The sequence below is a fragment of the Coenobita brevimanus genome, chromosome 106, assembly GCF_032717465.1.
Source record: "Coenobita brevimanus isolate Jiangsu-jjx chromosome 106, ASM3271746v2, whole genome shotgun sequence".
Classification (NCBI taxonomy): domain Eukaryota; kingdom Metazoa; phylum Arthropoda; class Malacostraca; order Decapoda; family Coenobitidae; genus Coenobita; species Coenobita brevimanus.
The window spans coordinates 5347490-5369602 of NC_137059.1; the positions used below are offsets into that span (position 1 = coordinate 5347490).

Here is a 22113-nt window from a genome sequence, read left to right on the forward strand (position 1 = left end):
CTTACGCTTCCTTCTGGTCTTTTCTTGTAGCCTTATCTGTCCTTACTTCTCTCAGACATCATCACCAGTACCTTCTTGGACATCACCATTAACGTCAGACATCACCATTATTAGTAAACATTATCATTTCCCCCACAGGCATCATCAGTAACATCAAACATCACCATTATCATTAGACATCACTGATGCCATCACAAACATCACCAGTAACTGTAGATATCAGTAGGTTAACAGACATTACCACAACCCAAAGACATCACCACAAAACTACAAGCACCACCACATCACAGACATCACCACAACCCCACAGACACCATCACATCACAGACCACAACCTCACAGACATCACCACAACCTCACAGACATCACTACAACCCCACATACACCACCACAACATCACAGTCATCACCACAACACCACAGTCATCACCACATCACAGTCAGCATCACAGACATCACTACATCACAGACATCATCGCAACATTACATACATCACAACAACACCACAGACATCTCCACAACACAGATATCACCACAACATCACATACATCGCCACATCACTTCACTACAACCCCACAGACATCACCACAACTCCACAGACATCACTACAACCTCACAGACATCGCCACAACTCCACAGACATCACCATAACTCTGCAAATATCACCACAACACATTCAATATAACCACAGCCCCACAGACATCACCACAACACTCCCGATATCACCACAAACCCACAGATATCACTACAACCACACAGACATCGCCACAAGATCAGAGACATCACCACAACACTCTCAATATCACCACAGCCCCACAAACATCACCACAACACTACCAATATCACTATTACTTCAAAAACATCACCACAACCCCACAGACATCACCACAACCCCACAGACATCACCACAACCCAACAGACATCACCACAACCCAACAGACATCACCACAACACTACCAATATCACTGTTACTTCAAAGACATCACCACAACCCCACAGACATCACCACAACCCCACAGATATCACTGCAACCCCACAGACATCACTGCAACCCCACAGACATCACTGCAACCCCACAGACATCATGGCAGCCCCACAGACATCACTACAACCTCACAGACATCACTACAACCCCACAGACGTCGCAACAACCCCTCAGACATCACCACAACCCCACAGATGTCACCACAGCTCCACAGATATCACAACACTCATTATCACCATAACCCACAGACATCACCACAACCACACATACATCACCACAGCCCCATAGACATCATCACAACCCCACAGACATCACCACAACCCCACAGACATCATTACAACCCCACAGACATCACCACAACCTCACAGACATCATCACAGCTCCAGAGGCATCATCACAACCTACAAACATCACCACAACTCCACACCACTACAACCAAACATACATCACCACAATCCCATAGACATCACCACAACCCCATTGACATCACCAAAACCCCACAGACATCACCAAAACCCCACAGACATCACTACAATCCCATAGACATTACAACAACCCCACAGACATCACTACAATCCCATAGACATTACAACAACCCCACAGACATCACCACAACCCCACAGACATCACCAAAACCCCACAGACATCACTACAATCCCATAGACATCACCACAACCCCACAGACATCACCACAACACAGACATCACCACAACACAGACATCACTGCAACACCATAGACATCACCACAACACCACAAACATCACCACAACACCACAAACATCACCACAACCCCACTGATATCACCACAACTCCACAGACATCACCACAACCCCACAGACCACCACAACACTACTGATTTCACCACAACCTCACAGACATCACCACAACCCCACAGACATCACCACAACCCCTCAGACAACATCACAGACATCACCACAGCCCGACAGACTTCACCTAAGTCTTGCAGACATCACCACAACCCCACACTGACAGTACCTATGCAGTGCTTATGTTTTAGATTTTGAGATAGAGAAATTTAGTTCATTCAGTTTAATGCTTTCTGAATATTATTTGGATACGAATTTTACCACCATAAGTGTTCAGTATTTTTTAATTAATCCTTTCAGAATACTTAATATTTTCTGTTTGGTCTTGGTTTTTCCACACAGTTTTAATTGATATAGGAAAAGCTACTCATACTGAGAGGATTGTAGATGATCTTCATCAGCTTGTTAACTATAGTGGCTTTTTTTTTATGATCCTGCTGTTCCTGAAAGCTCTATGCTGCATTGGAAAATCCTCACGTATTGAAGGGGTTAAAAGTGTGGAAAATGGGATGTCACAGTTTAGTTGAAGCTGCCTACAGTACAGTGATGTAATGTGCAGTACTTGAGCGTGATGTAACCTTTATTTCATTTTTCTTGCCGACAGACTATTTTATATGGTATTAGAGAGATTTTTTAAATTGGAGGAGTTAGATAGTTTTAGCCGTCATTAACACCTTTACTACTGAAGGTCTTTCAGAAGCTGAGTAAAACTGTCTGGAGGTGGCAAAAGTAAAACATAAAACTACATTGTTGAATTAAAGATGTCAAGGGGAATTTGTCTCTGCTGTTTTATGTACATGTAATCTATTTTTATCTGTCTCTTTTCCCCAGGTTGACCTCACTGTTCCCTGACAAACTGAGTGTGTGCTACTTCGTAAACTCTGGGAGTGAGGCAAATGACTTGGCCATACGTCTGGCTCGCACCCACACCGGCCACAGGGATGTCATCACCCTTGATCAGTATGACTCTGGGTTCTCTGTTATTCACCATAAACCTTAAAGCTGTTTTTTTTTTTTTTTTTCATACTTCTTAAGTGATTGGACTGAGTAATCAATTTATAGTTCCCTTTTTGCAAGTCAGTGTTATGATTTCTTTGCCACATTGTTGCTGACATGTTGTCTGTTATTCCGTGTTTGCAGTGCCTACCATGGTCATGTCACATCGCTCATTGACATATCCCCTTACAAGTTCAACCACCCTGGGGGAGAGGGCAAGCCTGACTGGGTACATGTGGTGAGTGTTGTGTACTTAGCATCATTGATTATGTAACTGAAGTGAAATAGGGGAAAATGTAGATTCTCTTGTTCAATTTACTCTGTTAAGGTCATACACAAGCATCCAAGAAATCTCAAACATTGATACATGAATTGTGATAGTCCTTCCCGGGCCTAGTGATGTATGGTATTGTACAGTATCAGATCTGTTATACAGAACTGCTGTGTTTCTGTGAATATGCTGACTGATCTGTTCCCAGAGTCTGATACACATAAAAAAAAAAAAAAAAAAGGAGAGGAGTGGTTTAGTAAAATATATGTGTGAGAAAGCAAAGTACAGAATTTGAGGAAACAAAATAATAATCAAGGATAGAAGTTGGTGAATGTAGTGTATATGAAAATTCACATACACCTTCTAAAACTTGTTAGATGACAAAATGTTTTTATAACAAGGCTGTGCAAGAGCAGTTTTAATATTATAAATTGGTTTTTGCACTGCTCATTGCCTGTGAAGTGGAACCTGGAATTTCAAAGGAAGTGTTTGGATTTATGCCCTACTTAATTGGTCCATACGTTGATTATTTTACTTCTTTGCTTTCATCTTTGTATTGCTGAATCCCACCCAACCCATCTGTTAATGAGAAATAGGGTTATGATAATGGTAATTCTCTGAATGGACAGATAATAAATACAGTACCATAAACTGTTTTCCAGGCACCAGTTGCTGACATATACCGTGGGAAGTATACTGACAAGAACTACACACTAGAAGAGTTGGCCACCAAATATGCTGATGAAGTGCGAATGCTGTGTGAGGAGGCCACTGAACGTTCCGGTGGTGTCTCCATATTCTTTGCTGAGTCCATGCAGTCTTGTGGTGGGCAGATAGTCTTCCCTCCTGGCTACCTTCGACAGGTGTACAAGTGGGTGTTAGCATTGTCATACAAATATTATCCTTTCTTTGATTTTACATATATGAACAAGCCAAATGGTTTCCCATAATTGATCTGTTCTTCTTTCTGCTTTCTATAATTATCTTCCTTCCAGTTTCTCCACTTGTTTGAATCACCTCAGCTTAATTCTACTCAGAACCTCACCCTGTCCTCTACCATCAAGCTGTCCTACCTTAATCCCACACCACTTTCATTTATAGCTATGGCCAGCCTTTCCACCCAATACCTTCACATCATCTCTGACCTCCATCTCCATCTCCTTCTTCCCACCTTGCTCACATAAACTTTTATAGTCAGTCTATCACCATTCTCTCAACTTGGCCTTACTATTGCATGGTATTTCTCTGAACACTTTCCAACACACTCACATCATAGTATCATTTGCGAACCTCCTTGTTTGTCTGTCTCTCCACACAATTCCACATGCTCTTTTCACATAACTCATTTCCACTTCCTTCACTCTTGACATTTGTTCTTCCATAAAAGTTGAAGATGCATTTTTGTACATTAGCATGAAGATCAGAATAGTGATTTCTTTACATCCATGCTCACCTACCTCCCCATTCCTTACACCTTCATCAGTATACACTCAGGTTCAGAAATTCACATACTGTTCCACTTGTGGCATGTCTATCACTTTCCTCCGTGACACATCGTCTCACAGAGAATCATCTTTGGACAAAAAAGATCAGGAATACTGTTTTAGCCAGCAGAGGAAGACGAGACACAAAGGAGGTGAAATATCAGGTAATCTTTGTTCTTGACCATACCTGCACTCTTTCCTCCCAGCAGTACCTTTTCTTGGATTTCATTTTTTAAACTCCTATTCTTACTCATCACACTGCTGCACCAAGAAACTTGATGGCACTCATGTTCTCCATTTTGAGCCCATTCGTCCTTATTCTACACCAGGTGGCTTGTTTCCTCTTAAAAAAGAAAAAAAAAATCATAACCTTACTTGATTTTACAAAATTTACGATATTTACTTTAAAATTTTATTTTTTCCAAGTTCACTCACCATGCCCTACAATTCCCAATGGAACAGTATCATCAACAAGCAACAGTATAGGCAGTTTCCTAGTCCTCCTGTCTTCCACTAGGGACACTCCTAAATCCAGTGCCTGCCTTGTATTTCTTATATAACATCATCCATATACAGTACCTGTATCCAGTCAGCAACCATAGAGACATTACATATCCCAGTTTCAACCTCACATTCAGATTAAAGAAATTACTCAGTTTGCCTTCCATATGCACTGCTATCCTTGAACTCTTATTCAGAGGTTTATGAATGTATTCAGTTTATCTATCTCACCTGCTGTTTCCCTTGCTCCCATACGAGTATAATACTTTCAACAGCATTCAACAATTTCCTGTCTCTTCATATTTTCAGTACCTTCCACATTCCCTTTCTGTTAACTCTGTTCTATGGTTCCTCCTAAACAGATCCATGATGAAGGCAGCATACCATTTCTTACCCTTCTCTGAATACTTTATTCATCTCACAGAGAATATCTGGTCCTCACACACTCTCCCATTCCTAAAAACCCCCTTGTTCCTTCCCTGTCATTCCTTTAGATCTGTTTTTTGTTCTGTCAACAACTCTCATACAGTAATCAATGTACTGTACCTTTCTCACTATGCTAAGAAGACAGGTATCCCTGTCTTTTCCACATACACCACTTTTATTTTTGTACTCAACAAGAGAACTATTATACCAGATACTCTGGCACTCTACCATTCTCACACACCAATCTGGAGATTTTTTAAATTCATTCAGTCTCTGTCTCTTTGTTTTTCAGCATTTGACCACATACTCCATCAGTCGCTGATAATTTCCCATTTTGACTTACCTTAGTGCCTCATACACTTCTGTTCTTATTCCTTCATCCTTTCTTCTCCTAGCCTTTCCCCATCCACTGATACCAGTATCCACTTTCATTCTCTGCATTCAGTAACTCGGTAAACTCTCTCTGTCTCACATTTCTCCCTTTCTTGACCACTAGCCTTCATCCTTTGTATATCTTTCTCTCCAGTACTCCAGCACTTCCCCTCTCACTCTCCCATACTTTCTTGACCTCCTTCCAAAACAGCCTCTTATTGTCCTTCCATTTTACTCTTGGGCATCTTCAGATATTCTCTCTCTCTCTCTCTCTCTCTCTCAACTGTAAAATTTTTTCACCTTTCCACATCCTTATTTCTTTTATTTGCCATCTTATCACTTCTGGAGAGGGGCAGTTTCTTACAGTGATACTGATATGACTGGTCAGCTTCACTACTCAGTTATAGAATGTCTCTGTTTCCTCCCTCTCCTTTGAAAGAAGCATTTTGGACTGAGGGACGAGGACAACTTCACCTTGCAGTCCAATGGGTTCATATTCAGATGAGTCTGAAGTTTCACTTACCGCAATTATTGCTGTTGTTACTGTGATTCAGTCATTGTATGCTTTCTTCTTCTCTTCAGTAGCTCATATCACCTCATCACTCTACCTTGCTGTTTCCTTCATCCCCATACGTCTCATTTAAACCCTAGTATGTAAACTTAATAAATCTACCATTCATGCAGTGTCCATCACCTTAAGTTCAGAAGTGTCAGAGATAATAATGAACTAGAAGTTTAATGACCTTTGTGTTTCAGGCATGTTCATGCCGCTGGAGGTGTTTGCTTAGCAGACGAGGTACAGGTTGGGTTTGGGCGTGTAGGGTCACACATGTGGGCCTTCCAGACCCAGGGGGAAGACGTAGTACCTGACATTGTTACCCTTGGCAAACCCATGGGCAATGGACATCCTGTTTCAGCTGTGATCACCACCAGGTATTGCACCACAAATTATCACTGTATGTAGTATATGCTGATAGAGTAAATTTCGCTGAAATTATGTTTATATGTCAGCAGTCTAATGTATTGTAGCATTATAGAAAACAGAAAGTACAGTACAGTGAAGGGCTGCAAAATTATATGGTAGGATTCTTTCACATTTTTCCATATTAAGAAAGATGCAGACACTTTAAAGCATGGTGCAACTATTGTATTTGGCTTTTCTTTCTTTCTTTCTTTCTTTCTTTCTTTTTTTTTTCAATGGCAATAGTAGCTCTTCCCTTATCGCCCTCTTTAAGGTATAAGGAATCCATGCTTCTGTAATCCATAACACAGAAAGTAGGATAACCTCTATTGAGTGACTCATTTGCGTGCTCATCGTCTTCCTAACAATTTTCCCATAGATAAAAGAGCATGAAACGGCCATATGGATCAGAAGAGAAACCTGTAGGAGAGGGGATTGTGAGTACTGTATGTAAGAAGAATAAGTAATTAGTATGGGAGTGATAAAAAGAAATACTACAAAGCAGTGAAGGAATCCAGAGCACAGAATTTGAAGGGAGGGTGGGGATAAACTTTAGATTTTGGATAGTACAGTAGTGTGCAAGAGCATAACGCTGATGTAGTTGATAGACAGAGAGCACGTTCTAACACTCTGGCGGTTTCAGACAAGAAAAATGCAATAATTACTTGTTGGTGTATCATAAAGAGTGATGGTAGACCAGTGGTACAGGACCAGATACTAGAGACGTAAGTACTTATAGCAGCTGATAAGATTAAATTGCTTAAGGCAGCAGGAGTGACATTAGTCAAGCAAAGGATGAGGCATTTGACAGTACACACAGTAGGCAAACTTGCATAAGATGCAGGCTGGAGAAAGGTAGTCATAATAGTTTTCTATGAAGGGAAGTGTTTATGAATCATAGAGGGAGCAGCCTTTTGAGCAGATTAGGGAAGGTGTATGGTAGGGTACTTACACAGCAGATTCATAACCAAACAGAAGATAATACAGATGAGAAACAAGGTGGGTTTAAAAAGAGTAGGGGTATTTAGATCCTATATTTACAATGAAGACATTAGATGACAGATATATTGCAGAGAGTAAAAAGCTGTGTTGTTATAGTACATAATAGGATGTGTAATGTAATGTGCATCTACTGTGTAAAGAAAAAAAAAGTGCCAAAGGTTAGGCCTGTGAGATAGAGCAAGGATTTGAGGGGCTTGAATGGTGAGTGAATAAGTGTCTGGCCCATTTCACTAGACATGCTGTTGATAGTTCTTCCCCTGTCATACTTTCATTTTCCTTGATTTTTGGACCCAGCCTCACCCTATCCTTAGGTAGGAAAGAGGTCAGAATGATGGTGAATAATGATGATACTATCAACTGGTGGATGTTGTAGAGTGGTATGAGGTTCTTTGTAGGTATGTGACTGAAATGGGTTGTTAAATTATCTGTTTTGTCTCATCTTGTATGTCTGGACCTAGCAGCCTAGCCCAAGGTAAGTTCTCATGGAGCAGTAATGGCTTGGGTGATAGATGGGTGGGTGGATGGATGAACGATTGATGTTTGTACATATATGATTAATGGATAGAGATGCCTGAACTTATCACATTAATGCCAGCCTGTGTCAGAGTAACAGGCAAATGTATTTTAGTGGGTACTAAAGGTTTTAATCCCTGCTACAGGTATGATAAATGTGTATCATTGTAGGTAAACTGAAGTTTTCTCTCTCTCTCTCTCTCTCTCTCTCTCTCTCTCTCTCTCTCTCTCTCATGTAGTATAGGTGAAGCTTTTGTGTACTGTATGTGGATGGCCTTTGCTGACATAATATGTTCCATTGCCTGTCATCAATAGGGATGCGTTTGCATTTAACTCTTAAACAACAAAATTTAGTGTGTGATTTATTGGTATGGAAATACCAATTCTCCCTCTTGTGGTTTTATATTTTAGTGTATGTAATATAATTTTCTTCAACAGAGAAATAGCCGAGAACTTTGGAGCCACTGGTATGGAATATTTCAATACATTTGGAGGCAATCCAGTTTCTGCTGCAGTTGCAAATGCTGTCCTTGACGTCATTGAAAATGAGAAGCTTATGGAACATGCTGTAATGATGGGCAGTTACCTTAAAAAGGAGTTTAATCGTCTGAAAGAAAAACACATGATGATTGGTAAGAAAGGCATTATAATGATTTACTCAATATGTTTAGTCAGTGCAGTAACTGATTTCATCATATATATCTTTGCAGTCATTTAGTGAACTACATTATTTTGCAGGGGATGTACGAGGGCAAGGAATGTTCCTTGGGATTGACTTGGTTAAAGACAGAGAGACTAGGGAGCCAGCCACAGCTGAGGCAGCCTTTATCAATAAGAGGTAACAATTACCTTGAATTATGAAAAAAATGATTGAAAATTCCAAATGCTTTAGTAAAGTATAGACTGCTGTGTACAGTATTGTTTCAACACTTTCATTCTGTTCTGGCATTGAGTAAAGATATGGATATCCTTCTCCATAAACCTTGTTAAGTATTTGAATTCCATGTGTCAGTTCTTGAGTCACCTTGAGTTGTATTTTCTCTTTGCAGATTGAAGGAACAGTATGTACTGCTTAGTGCAGATGGCCCTTACAGAAATGTTCTCAAATTTAAATCACCTCTGGTCTTTAGTATGGATGATGCCAAAGAACTTGTGGACAAACTTGATAAACTAATGACAGAAATGGAAATGGCAGAGGTATGTAACCTGGTCACTTGTTGTGATGTACTGCATATTATCTTCTAGCAGTGAGTTATAAAATACAGTGCCATATGACATTAACTGACTTTCAAGCACTTGCAAATATTAGTACTGGATGAGTAGCAGTGTGATGATGTAGATATTCTAGAAACTGTTAGGAATAGCAGTGAGATGGTTTGACTGTGTGGAAAGGATGGAGAGTGAGAGACTGACTAGGAGAATGCACTGTATGTGGATGAGGTGAAGGGGGGCATGGAGGGAGAAGGATGATATGGAGGGATGTGTGACTGGAGAAAGGACAGTCTGTTGGCAGAGGACTGTATGGCATGGAGGTGATTCATTTGTGGCCACTGCTTATGGGATTAAAGTTTCTGATGATAGATAGATAGTAAGTAGCATTGCATCTGTTTTATATGATTATTAGCATCTAGTCAGTGTATACAAATAATTACAGTTTAAATCATTACTTAGTTTATGTATGTGTACTTCTGAAGTTCTTAGGGGACTTTGGACCATGTACAGTGTATATGTTGTTGTTGTTGTTGTGCTACCTGTCTGTCTGATTGAGCAGACTGGCAAGTATCTGTCCCTGCAGGACCATCCCATGCCGTGAGTCAGTGTTCCCATGTGGCTGACAGCACCTTGCCACAGCAAAGTGCCGGGATTAGCATGGAGGTTTGAAACCTAGGTGGATGCCACATTTGTATCTCTCCACCCAGTTAACAAGGTCACCAAAATAGGCTCCTCAGCTCCTCATTTGGCTAGTGTATGTAGTTACTACCCAGCATATTACTGGTAAATGTTTTCCTGAGTTACAGTAATCATTTTACTTGTGACTCTGTGTAGGGTTGCCTGAAATGGAAAGAAGAAGAATAAATAGTGACAGAAAGGATGGTAGAAATAGGAAGAGAGAAGGATGGACACAGAAAAAGAATGATAGACATGAAGGAAGCAGTAGGCAGCACTACATCAAGTTAGTGGATAATGGGTGTCCCCATCCACCACCAACAGTGTATATTTACAGGTTTATAGCAAACCTATAGTTATCATTAAATTTTTTTAGAGAAACATTTGGAAGACAGGTACAGCTAATGGTAATACAGTATACAGTAAATGATAATCAGTCACTCAAACACACTTACAACCAATCACATATTACTCCCATTGAAGTTAGATGGCCCAAGACTAGACTACCATAGTACAACACATTTAAAGAGAGATGAATAGCCATTTCCTATTAGAAGTATTACATGATCAGAAACCTCCAGTCACGCCATGGGAGTCTGAATCCATGTAAGGCCATCACTCCATCTGGGGTGTCCTGACCTGTAGACGACCAAGAATATTACGAAAAAGTGGTTCCAGATTATATGGCCCTCAGGTGTCTGAATATATTTTGTAGAAGTCCCCTACTAGATGAATTGGGCCTTTTAATGTGCTTCACACTAAGTCCTTATAAGTCAATTTCTGACAACCTCTTTTGCTAAGAAATCCAAAAGTATTTTCCAAGAAAAATTAGCCATCAATGTTTTATTGTTACACATAAAGCTGAAATGCCAGTTTCCCCAAAATTACAGTTCCCAGTTACTTGGGAAAAAGCTGATATTTTGCAACACATCTCCAATCTTTTACAAGGACTTTCTGTACTGTGAAGTACATTATGTTTTGTAAATTACCAGGTTTATCAATTAATTATGCTCATTTCTCACAGAAGACGGTGTTGGATAAAGCCTCTGTCAATGAGAGTGTCAGCATCTCAAGTCAACAACCACAAATAAACAGAAAGAGTCCAAGTGAAATTCAGGTGAAAGGTAAGAGAAACTAATTTGTAATTTTACTGTGTACGGTATTTGGAAATTTATTAAAAATGTTGATTTTTTTTTTTTTTTCCCATGTGTTACACTAATTTTAATGGTAGGTGGGGGCGCTCACCATCCACTCACTCAGTGTAGTGCTGCTTTGGGTGTCTGCCCTTTCCCCTCTTCTATCCTTCCTCTTCTGTCTTTCTTTCCTTCACTCTTTCCTCATTCTTCTGCCTACGGGTGACTTTACACTCCCTCTTCTGTCTTTCTTTCCTTCATTCTTTCATCCTCCTTCTGTCTATGGGTAATTCTGCACTGAGTGACAAGCCAAATGCTTTCCTGTACACCAGGAAACCATTTGCTATGCTGGGTGGTAACCATATATCCAAATTATGACGCCTGGTGGTTTAGTGGGTAATTAAGGTGCTCCAATCGGATTGAGCCTGTGTTGGTTTATATCCAAGGGATGGTTGGGGTTTATTGCTCAAGTAATGCCACTCAGGGATGAGTGAGGCTGGTTAATCTAATCTTAAATGTCAGGACCAACTTGCCTAGCCCCAGGTTCCAATGCTCCTCATGGGGCAACATAGGATTAGGTGATGGATGGCTGAAGTGGCTGGCTTTATACAGTTCATAGGGTTCACATCCAGATGAGCATAGGGCCACAGCAACAACAACAACAACAAGTGAAGGATTTTGTTCCTGGGGCTTCCCCTTCTCTCCTCCACTTCATGTCCCTTAACCCCTTGAATCCTGTAACATATTTCTTAGTTTGTTTTTGCATTAATTAACCCCTTCACTACTGCAGATCCTTACTAAATCAAATCAAGTTTTTAGAGAACAGTAGAAAGCAAACAAAAACCTCCTCCTCTGGTTGAGAGAGTTAAGAAGTGTGAAAAGGAAAACAGAGTTAAGATAATGATGTTCAGATTATAAGTACTGTAACAATTGCAGATTGATATACAGTATATTATACGGTATTTTCCTCATTTTTGATCCTGCTTTACCCCATCTATGATAAAAAAGGTCAAGTAATGATGGTAATTATAATGAAATATCCTTCTTCTGTCATACCTTACAGAGAGCCTTAGTTAGTCACTTATTTGTGCACCTTGACTATCCTTCATGAAAGGAAGCAATATATGTGCACCTTTATCTTAGAGAAATATCTATTCTCTTTGTCATACTAAATATTACATATAAGGTCATGTGGAATGATAAGTAAATATCAGTCTTAATTTTATCACAAGTTTCAAGATAAGTAGTGAAATCATTGTTTACTCTTTTTTCCAGTATGAGAACGGCCCTTGCGACAAAAGACACCTCTGCGTGTGGCAGCTGGGGTCATAAAATAGCCTTATTAGTGCCTCAGTTTCCTTTGTTTATGAGCTTATTTGTTTAAGGAATATGAATATTGCTTTTTATTTATGGTTGCCATAAAATTAAAAGAAGTAAGTACTGGTATTTATGAAGGATGATGTGTTATAATGTACAGTAGTGTGCTTTACTGTGGTATACAGGTACATTTCTACTACAGTAGTTAATATTGATTATTCCCTCCTTTGCGGTTTATGTTAATGCACATGTACAGACAAAAGCAATAATCAGTGTACCCCCCTGCAGACAAAGCCATCAGTCAGTGTTGTGATTACTTTCCACTATCGTCCCCATCTCACTGTGAACTCATCCTTACTCTCATCATCATTTGAGTTCATTTGCCTTAGATTGAATAGAGCTTTCATCTGATCCTGGCTTCATCTACTGGGTGGTCACTGGTATTTACTTTTGAAAGTACAGTACAGTTGGCTGAGTACTGTTACAACTTATCTCTGTCACTTCAGAATGAAATGTTGTGGTACAGAGTATGTGTTCATCATTTGTAGATGTTACTGGGTCATTTGAGTATTCTTTAACTTTTAATATGCCCTCACTTGCACATACCCTACCTGTCGTACAGAATTCCAAATCTACATGCACATTTTAAATTATTCCAATACCTTGGATGATTTTTTCACCAAGTAAATGTTCACATTATGTGCATTACAATGAGGAACAAAAATATGCATTTGTTTTAACTGTTATTTTTCCACATTATTGAATTTACAAATGGTTGTATGTTTTAAGAGATCTTCGTCTTTGTCATAACAAGTGCTTTGGTTTTTGCATATGAACACGTTTGAAGTGCATTGAACTTTCAGACATATGTTCCAAAGGAGGAAGTATAGCTCCATTCTGAGTGATACAGTATTTCTTTGTACAATTATGTGCAGGTCATTTTTAATCATTTACAGAGATATTACTGTTTTTGTGTTGAAATGCATTAAAGAACTTCTGGGGACAGCACTTCATGTCATAACCATCAGATAATACCAGACTCAGTCTTCTGCAGTAGTATGACTATTTCATCTGTATGAGGCAGGCTAAAAAATACCTGGGACAAGGTCATAGAATATGACCTCAGGATTAAGGGACAGAATAGAGAGGCTGCCAAAGATCATGCAGCATGGAGAGCTGCCATTAGGTGACCAAGGTCGATGCATGCAAACGTGTTCGAGCCTTTATAAATGATACAATATAAAACAACATAGAGATTGAGGTTTTACAATATAAAACAACATAGAGATTGAGGTTTTACTTTAATTTATGAACATAAAGTGACTTATGGATGTACAGGTGCTAGCAATGTAATTATTGCATGCAATTATTACTAACATATCAAATTTTCATTTAGCACTGCCATACAAGAAGCAGCTTATCATGTATTATGAGTTTGGGAAAAATGTTGGATGTTTAGAGAGATTGCCCATGATGACAACACTGTGCAGTTGGGACCACAGAAACAGTAGAGACAACAGCTTATTTAGCATTGTCTTATTACAACTATTATTGCATATGATAGTGTGATGTTAAATGAAGACAAAGGGAAAGTGCAAGGCTTGGTGAATGAGTTTGGGAGAGTGTCCAAGAAAAGGAATGTAAAGGTGAATGTAGGGAAGAGTAAAATTATGGTCTTCAAGAGAAAAGAAGTCACTGAATTTACAGTGAGATTGGAAAGGAAATGGAAAATGTGCGTGCATTTAAGTATTTGGGTATTGTGATGAGTAGGGATGGAAATTTGGAGGATGAAGTGATTGAAAGAGTACAGCAACAAAGAAAGGTTGCTGGTTCCCTGAAAGCAATGATACAAAATACGGAAGTGAGTATGGAAGTTAAAAAGTTGCTGCATGATAGTACTGCATTGTGATACCAACTCTGATGTGTTGAAGTGAAGCTTGGACGTTGTTGGAAGGACACAAGTCAAGAGTGAGAGCAGTGGAAATGAGTTATTTGAGAGGAGCATGTGGAGTTACTTGGAGAGACACTGACAAATGAGGAAGTGAAGGAGAGTTGTGGTGTGGATGTGGATATGATAGAAAGCATTAGGAGAAATGCTTTGAGATGGTTTGGCTACGTGGAGAGAACGGAGAATGAGAGACTGTCGTGAAGAGTGTATGTGAGTGAGGTGTAGGGGGGGGGAGAGGGAGGGGGAAACCAAGGATGAGAGAGAGGGATGGAGTGGAGAAGTATATGAGAGAGGGGGTTTGAGCTGGGTGGAGGGCAGTGAAATGGTGGGGGACTGGGGGACTTGGAGACGATTTGTTTGTGGCCACCTCTTACAGGATTAAGGTGTCTGGCAATAGATGGATAGATTGTTACAATGCGCTGTAATATTGAAATAAAGTTGCACTCAAGTCGTACGTCATAAACCATAGTGCTGGTACCATTACCTTGTTAGTAGACCTACTGGTTACATTTTTAGTGATTTGGTGATTCAGTACCCGGTAAATTATTTTATATAGAAGTTAACATTATTCTGATCTGATACTTTGTTTTATTTTGCTTTGCTAATATATATAATTAGAGCATAAGGAGTAAATGGAAAGGGCTATCAACTGGCCAAAAGATCAGATTAGTAGTGAGGATATCTGTTACTGGTTTTTAACCTCCATACCCTCATTTAGAAAAAGGAAATAAAGTGTTAATGCAGTGATTATTAAATGCCAAGTTGGTAATTCTGATGTCCTGACTTTTTTTTTTTTTTTTTTTTTTAATAGATATCAACACAGAATTGTCTTGGTTGGAAAAACATGTTATTGTAGTTTGCTAAAGTTCAAAGTTATGCATGCAGTCACTTCAGCACATCAGTATGACTGCTGTCCTATCTTCCTGAAGTATAATGTTCAGCTGTGTATGGATAAGGATAGAAAGTTGTAGAAACTGATTGCTGAATTTGGAATCTGTGTGTGAGCAAAAGATTTTAAATGAATGTGGGGAATGATAAATTATTTGTGAAAAGCAATGATAATATTTACCAGTACCATATATTGTACTGGTATATGAGGGAGGGGGGGGTGAGTTGGGGGGAGGGGAGTCATATGGTGGGTGACAGAGTGACTTGGAGGCGTTTTGTCTGCGGCCACCCTTTGCGGGATTAGGGCGTCGGGCTATAGATAGATAGATAGATATATTGTTGCATTAGGGAGTTTAATTAACACCTCCATTATTGGAGGTCTGTCTTAAGTTGAATAAAATCATCTGTAAAGAGGAAGACTACAGTAGAAAAATGTGTCATCAGACTGAAGGGAGTATGAGGAATTTACAAATACGGTGTGAACATGGCAGATGTAACAAAGGTGATGGGTGAATGAGATGAGGAAAACCAATTAGTTGGATTGATAGATTGTTAGGTAGATAGACTGATGAGCAGTTAAATATATATGTAGATAGATAGTGTGAATGGGTGGGTGTATGAGGAAAGGTAGTTTGTAGTGCAGGAAGAAGTAGGTGATGAAAGTTGTTTTCTGTTTGCCCATTGCACCTTCTTGACCAGACTTCTCTTCCTACTAACACCCTGTTTTTAAAAAATGGTGGAAGAGTAATAGAGAAGCAGGGAGGGGAACTAGAACTGAATTTAGGAGGATTACCTAGAGGAAAGTAGTGAAGAAACTGTGGGGGAAAGAGGAGGGAATGTGAGAGGTACTGTGTATTACTACCATACTCACCCAGGACCAGTTCAAGGATTGGGCATGTGGAAAGACATTATATTATTATGGACTTTAAGGATGTTATATAGTGTGCTATTGTTTTCCTATGTTCATGTTGAAACTAATACTTTCTTAAGGCATTTATACATTCTCAATTTAAGTTGTCATGTGAAAAGAGAAGACGGCTTCTTGGTCATTGCATGTCAAATAGTAACACTGCTGCTGTACACTCTTTAGAGGAGGACAGCTCTGTGAACAGTGTATGATGCTGAGTACTTCATGGAGATGTGTTAGCTTACATAAGTTCTTATACGTAGTAGTGTAAGAATATTTATACCTTTAAAATGCACAACCTGTTTTTTAAACATTAACACCAGTTTTTTATGTAACAGCTACAGCAGCATGAAGTTTGAACAACCATATCATACTTCATGAAGGATTATTACTTTTATCCTAAGTACTGTACTCACTTGATGCAGTGCTGCTTTCTTTTTCCTAAGGTGACTCTTCACTGAGTGACAAGTTTAATGGTTTCCTGTAACCCAGGAGACTATTTTACCTTGCTAGGTGTTGTGGAACCCACCATGGTGCCCTTGTTAACTGGGTGAAGAAACACAGATGCAGTGTCCATCCAAGTCAAGAGTGAGAGCAGTGGAAATGAGTTATTTGAGAGGAGCATGTGGAGCTGGCCAAAAGATCAGATTAGTAGTGAGGATATCTTGTGAGGGAAAGTGCTTGCCTGTGGTTGATGAGTCCAGTCAGACAGACCAGGGTTAATCAACTAATATTACTACTACTGCAGGTACTGTTGTGCACTAAGTTTTACAGATGCTGTAGAAAAAAAAAAAAAAACACCATGTACATAATCCTGCTGTAATGTTAGGCAGGATACTATTTTGTAAGTATGAGTGAGTGAGTGTGAGTTGAGATTTAATATGTGTAAGACGGTGCATCCAGCATTTTTTTTGTCATGATCATTTTCCAATCCATAGTCCTTACAAATATCCAAGGCAATAGTACAGTAATAATAATTGATTAGTTGACAAACAGTGGAATAGTGTCCATATGTATAGGTTGTGAGACATGCTATGATTGGTTTGGCTCAAGTGTTTCATGTTTTTTATGATTGGAAGGAGGTTTTTTTATCACTATATTAGTGAAACTTGCATGGCATTTGTATCATCTAAAAGACTGACCATGTTGTGTGTGTATATCACATGTACAGGATCATAACTGAATAGGCTACTTTTTTATCCCAAGCAAAGTACAATATACAGCTTATAATTATATTTCTTTTTTTATCATTATCCTTTGGTCCAGAATAATAAGTTGTGCAAGAAAGACCACGCATACCACTGATAGCAGAATCATCACACCCTCACCAGGATGCCTCCTCTTGAGTACCAGATTTCATCCTTTGTGAAAAGAGAAGATGACTTCTTGGCCATTGTGTGCCAAGTAGTAACAATGCTGCAATACACTCTTTACATTTATAATGGGAGATCCCTCTGTGGGACAGCACTTCCTTTTACCAGAAAAGGATTAACATTTGTTGGTTCAAGCTATGCCCATGGGGATCTGCAATAGTAATGCCATTGTCAGCCAGTGTATGGCTACTGTCAGGGCCTTGCAGAGGTATAACTCAAAGGAGCTAGAGCCCATGCCCCTTTTCCTGCCAGTTACAATTACTTAAACAGTATTGTCATGAAGTTTGAATGGTAACTAGCAGGCTGTGAGGTGACCCTTTATTTAAGCTGTAGCCCTTCTCCCCAAAATTGTCTGTGCATGCCACTGGCCTTTCTACTAGAAGCAGGGCCTGTGAGAAGGGAGGGGGGGTGTTACTGACACCATACCAAATCATGAAGGTATGGGTCCAAGGGGTGCCTGGAAAGCAAATCAGGACCTTACTGATAAGCAGTTAATACAGTATATAATAATGCAGAAGCTAGATCAAATAAAATAATCATAATTGATTTTCTTTTCACATGCAAGAAACAGAATATGTCAGTTAAGGCTTAACAACAGCGATTATTATTTTATTGTATTTAATAATAATTATTATTTTATTTTTTCTTGGGAAGAGGGGGCTTTGTGACAGCATAGCCAAAAGATCAGTGGCCCATAACATTCACTAGCTTCACAACCCCAAGGAGACTCTTCCAGACCAAGATTACATCTGACCTAGGGAGCCTGAACTGTAATAAGCTACATTAAGCCCTCTTACATGGACCCTGCTTGCACACAGGTCACTTATTCAGTGCCCATATGCTCTGCCAAAATTCAGCAAGGCATCCATTAACTGTGTCAAAACCGACAAGTTAGTTAAAAAAAATACCATATGGTGACATTTATATTGCCATCTTGGCCACATCTTGTGCATCACTGCTGCCTCAATGAAGACATGTAGAGCCATGACTGACCTACTGTCGATTCACCATGCTATCTCGTCATTTTCATTTACGTTTATAGGGGCTCCAATATGCTTGCATGCATCGGCCTTGGTCACCTAATGACAGCTATCCTTGCTGGTCAATCTCTGGCAGCCTCCCTATTCAGTCCCTTATCCCTGAGGTCACACTCTATGACCTCATCCCAGGTCTTTTTTGGTCTGCCTTTCGCAACGCTACCCCCAGTGTACACACTTCTCACTTTCTGCACCCAGTTGTCATCCCCCATCCTCTCCACATGCCCAACCATCTCAATCTACCCTTCCTCATCACAACACCATTACACTCCAGTCCCATCCTTCCTCTCAACTCTTCCATCATAAACCTAGCCCCCCCAGGCCTTGCATTCAAGGACACACTACACATCCACCAAATTATTGTCATTTCTGTACGTTTAAGCCTAAGAATATCCTCTTGCATAACTGCCCAGGTCTCATTACCATGCAGCATTACGGTCCTAGCACATGCCACATACAAAGATCCCGCACATAAAACTAATCATGCAACCTGACGAGTGCAGTGGATATTATTGGCCCCTCAATAGTACCCTATCAGTGACTGTGTAATGTGTTCAGTGGTGCTGTGCTAGTGTCTTGTGCACATCTCTCTAAGTCATGCAAGTGGCTCTTGCTTTGGTTCTACAGCCTGTGCATCTCCATTGGACTTGCTAATGAAGATTCCCTGACCATTCCCCTTTGCTGACCTTTTTCATTGTGATACTAACATGGAAAGTAGGCCAGCATACTCTCCCAAGCACTTTTCTCTATCTTATGTACTACTCTACATTTACTTTACATACCACACATTTTACCCCACTACATCACAGGGACCAGTGAGAGTAAGGGTATGTTGCCAGAAAACTTTGCCCTCGCTACCTAGTGGCAGACTTGAGGGGAAGTTGGTCTGCCAGCACAGTTATGGGGCCAGGACGGGAGGGGGCTCGGATCTGTGCAAGAAGGTACAGAGCATTGCAATTCCCAGGCTGCTGCTTTTGCCCAGCAAAGAGGAGCTTAAACCTGGGAATAGCACCCCAGGAGGCTGCCCTATCAGTGAATGTAAAACAGCTAGGCAGTTACAGTGTCAAGGCATGCTTGGAGAATGTCTCTTTAGCTGTCCTGGCAGGGTGCCCCAAGGCCACTGTTACAGCCACTGGCCACAGCTGGTGGGCTATAGGTTCCTGGTCCCATGTGTGGACTTGAGACTGTGTGGGTGGACAGAGCCTTTGGTCTGTCTTCCCCTTTATTTACCCAACATGACAAAAATGAAAAGCAAATGCATCAAAAGCAAGCATGTGGAAATCAAATCACCTAAGGGGTTCAGAGTGGAACTGTGGACTGTGGGTTGTTCGAAACCTGGGAATAGCACCCCAGGAGGCTGCCCTATCAGTGAATGTAAAACGGCTAGGCAGTTACAGTGTCAATGCATGCTTGGAGAGTGTCTCTTTAGCTGTCCTGGCAGGGTGCTCCAAGGCCACTGCCACAGCCACTGGCCACAGCTGGTGGGCTATAGGTTCCTGGTCCCATGTGTGGACTTGGAACTGTATGGGTGGACAGGGCCCGTGATCTGTCTTCCCCTTTATTTACCCAACTGACAAAAATGAAAAGCAAATGCATCAAAAGCAAGCATGTGAAAATCAAATCACCTAAGGGGTTCAGAGTGGAATTGTGGACTGTGGGTTGTTCGAAATGGTAGAGATTGAGTAGCAGGCAGATGCATGTCTGTTGCCTACAGGAGGTCAGGTATAGGGGAGGGTCAGCTAGGATGATTGCTTTGGAAAACTGTAGGTATAAGCTCTTTTGGCAGGGAAGTGTAGATGGATATAGTTGAATGGGTGTGTTGTTGGAGGAGAAATGGGTGGAATTTGTCATGAAATAATGGGAATAAATTAAATGATTATAGAAATGAAAATACTGCTTCGTAAACTCATGATTACAATTATTTTGGCATATACTCCACAGGTTGGTTTGGATGATAAAAGAAAAAGATAGATTCTGGGACGACTTGTTACATGTGGTTGGTGGCATGGGAGATAATGAAGTTAGACTTTTGGGTTGGGATTTAACTGGTCATGTAGATGAAGCTGCTCAAGGATATGTAGGGATGCATGGGAGATGTGCATATGGTACAAGGAAAGTGGAAGAGAAAGGATACTCGAATTTGAGGAGGCAATGAACATGATTGTGTGCAACATGCATTTTAGGATGAGAGTAGTCGTATGGGTCTGGGGATAATAGTAACCAGATTGACTGATAAGTGGTTGGTGAAGAGCAAACTACCGTGGGACGCATTCTGGTCGGTTTATTGGTTTTTTCCCTTAGTGATTTATTTCATGTTATTTAAATCATTTCTTTATCATCAGACACGTATGTCATTATAATTATACAAATGATTATATACAAAATCATATCAGTGCATCATTTGCAAAAATAAACTCACAGGAGATTGCTTAGGAGATAAGTAGTTAAATAAAGTAATATCAAACATCCCTTTGAAAAAAGAAGCACATGACTGAATAAAATCTTTTGGAGACAGCAGGATAATGAATTTTTAAGACAATACTGTATTAAAGCTACTAGCATTTTTTTTTTTTGAGGGGGGGGGCGTGGTTGTGTACTCTTAACTTACCACCCAGCGACTTCCTGAGCACTGAGGGGAACATTGTCACTAGAGGCCGAATAGAAAGATTTAGAAAGTGGCAGATCGCAGCTAGGGATTTTTTTTTTTTTTTTAGATTTTTTCCATTCACAGTACCCTGGAGAACGTTGCCAATGAAGACCAAGCAGGCAAGAGTACATGAGGACAAGGATATATTATTGCATATATGCGGCAAAAGTTGTCATACTGAGTACAGTTACACAGTAAGAAAGCACGACAGTACGTACATGAGAAAAAGATGAAAAGATACACCAGAAAATCATACGTAGCACCTAGATTCTTAAGCCAGAGTATGTTGGAAGTATATATACTCGTACTTATGCTTACACACGTATGTATATACAGTACGTGAATATGGACACACACACACACACACACACATCATCATCATCATCATCATCATTTGCGCGCCAAGGCTCTGGGTGCGAATGCGACTTGCTCCAGACATGTGATCGACAAGGGGAAACTCAAGAGTCCGTCGTTGACTCGGATACTGCAGCGATTCCAAGCCGGTCTATCTATCTATCTATCTATTGCCAGACGCCTCAATCCCGTTTGGGGTGGCCACAAACAAATCGCCTCCAAGTCGCCCTGTCCCCCGCCATTTCACTCCCCTGCTCCCAACTCACCCCCCCCTCTCTCATATAC

The 22113-nt window shown here is 40.3% G+C and overlaps 1 protein-coding gene across 1 annotated transcript in view; it reads left to right on the plus strand.

Annotated features, from left to right (window-relative positions):
• Window positions 1-14836, plus strand: part of LOC145416517 (ethanolamine-phosphate phospho-lyase-like) — a 37184-nt gene extending 22348 nt beyond the window's left edge. The window contains exons 4-12 of the mRNA XM_080285475.1: window positions 2643-2771; window positions 2952-3045; window positions 3741-3949; window positions 6618-6794; window positions 8776-8969; window positions 9076-9175; window positions 9387-9534; window positions 11249-11348; window positions 12633-14836. Of these exons, the coding sequence (XP_080141601.1) occupies window positions 2643-2771; window positions 2952-3045; window positions 3741-3949; window positions 6618-6794; window positions 8776-8969; window positions 9076-9175; window positions 9387-9534; window positions 11249-11348; window positions 12633-12637 (1156 nt within the window). The 3' untranslated portion in view covers window positions 12638-14836. The remainder of the gene's footprint in view (window positions 1-2642; window positions 2772-2951; window positions 3046-3740; window positions 3950-6617; window positions 6795-8775; window positions 8970-9075; window positions 9176-9386; window positions 9535-11248; window positions 11349-12632) is intronic.
• The last annotated feature ends 7277 nt before the right edge of the window (window positions 14837-22113 follow it).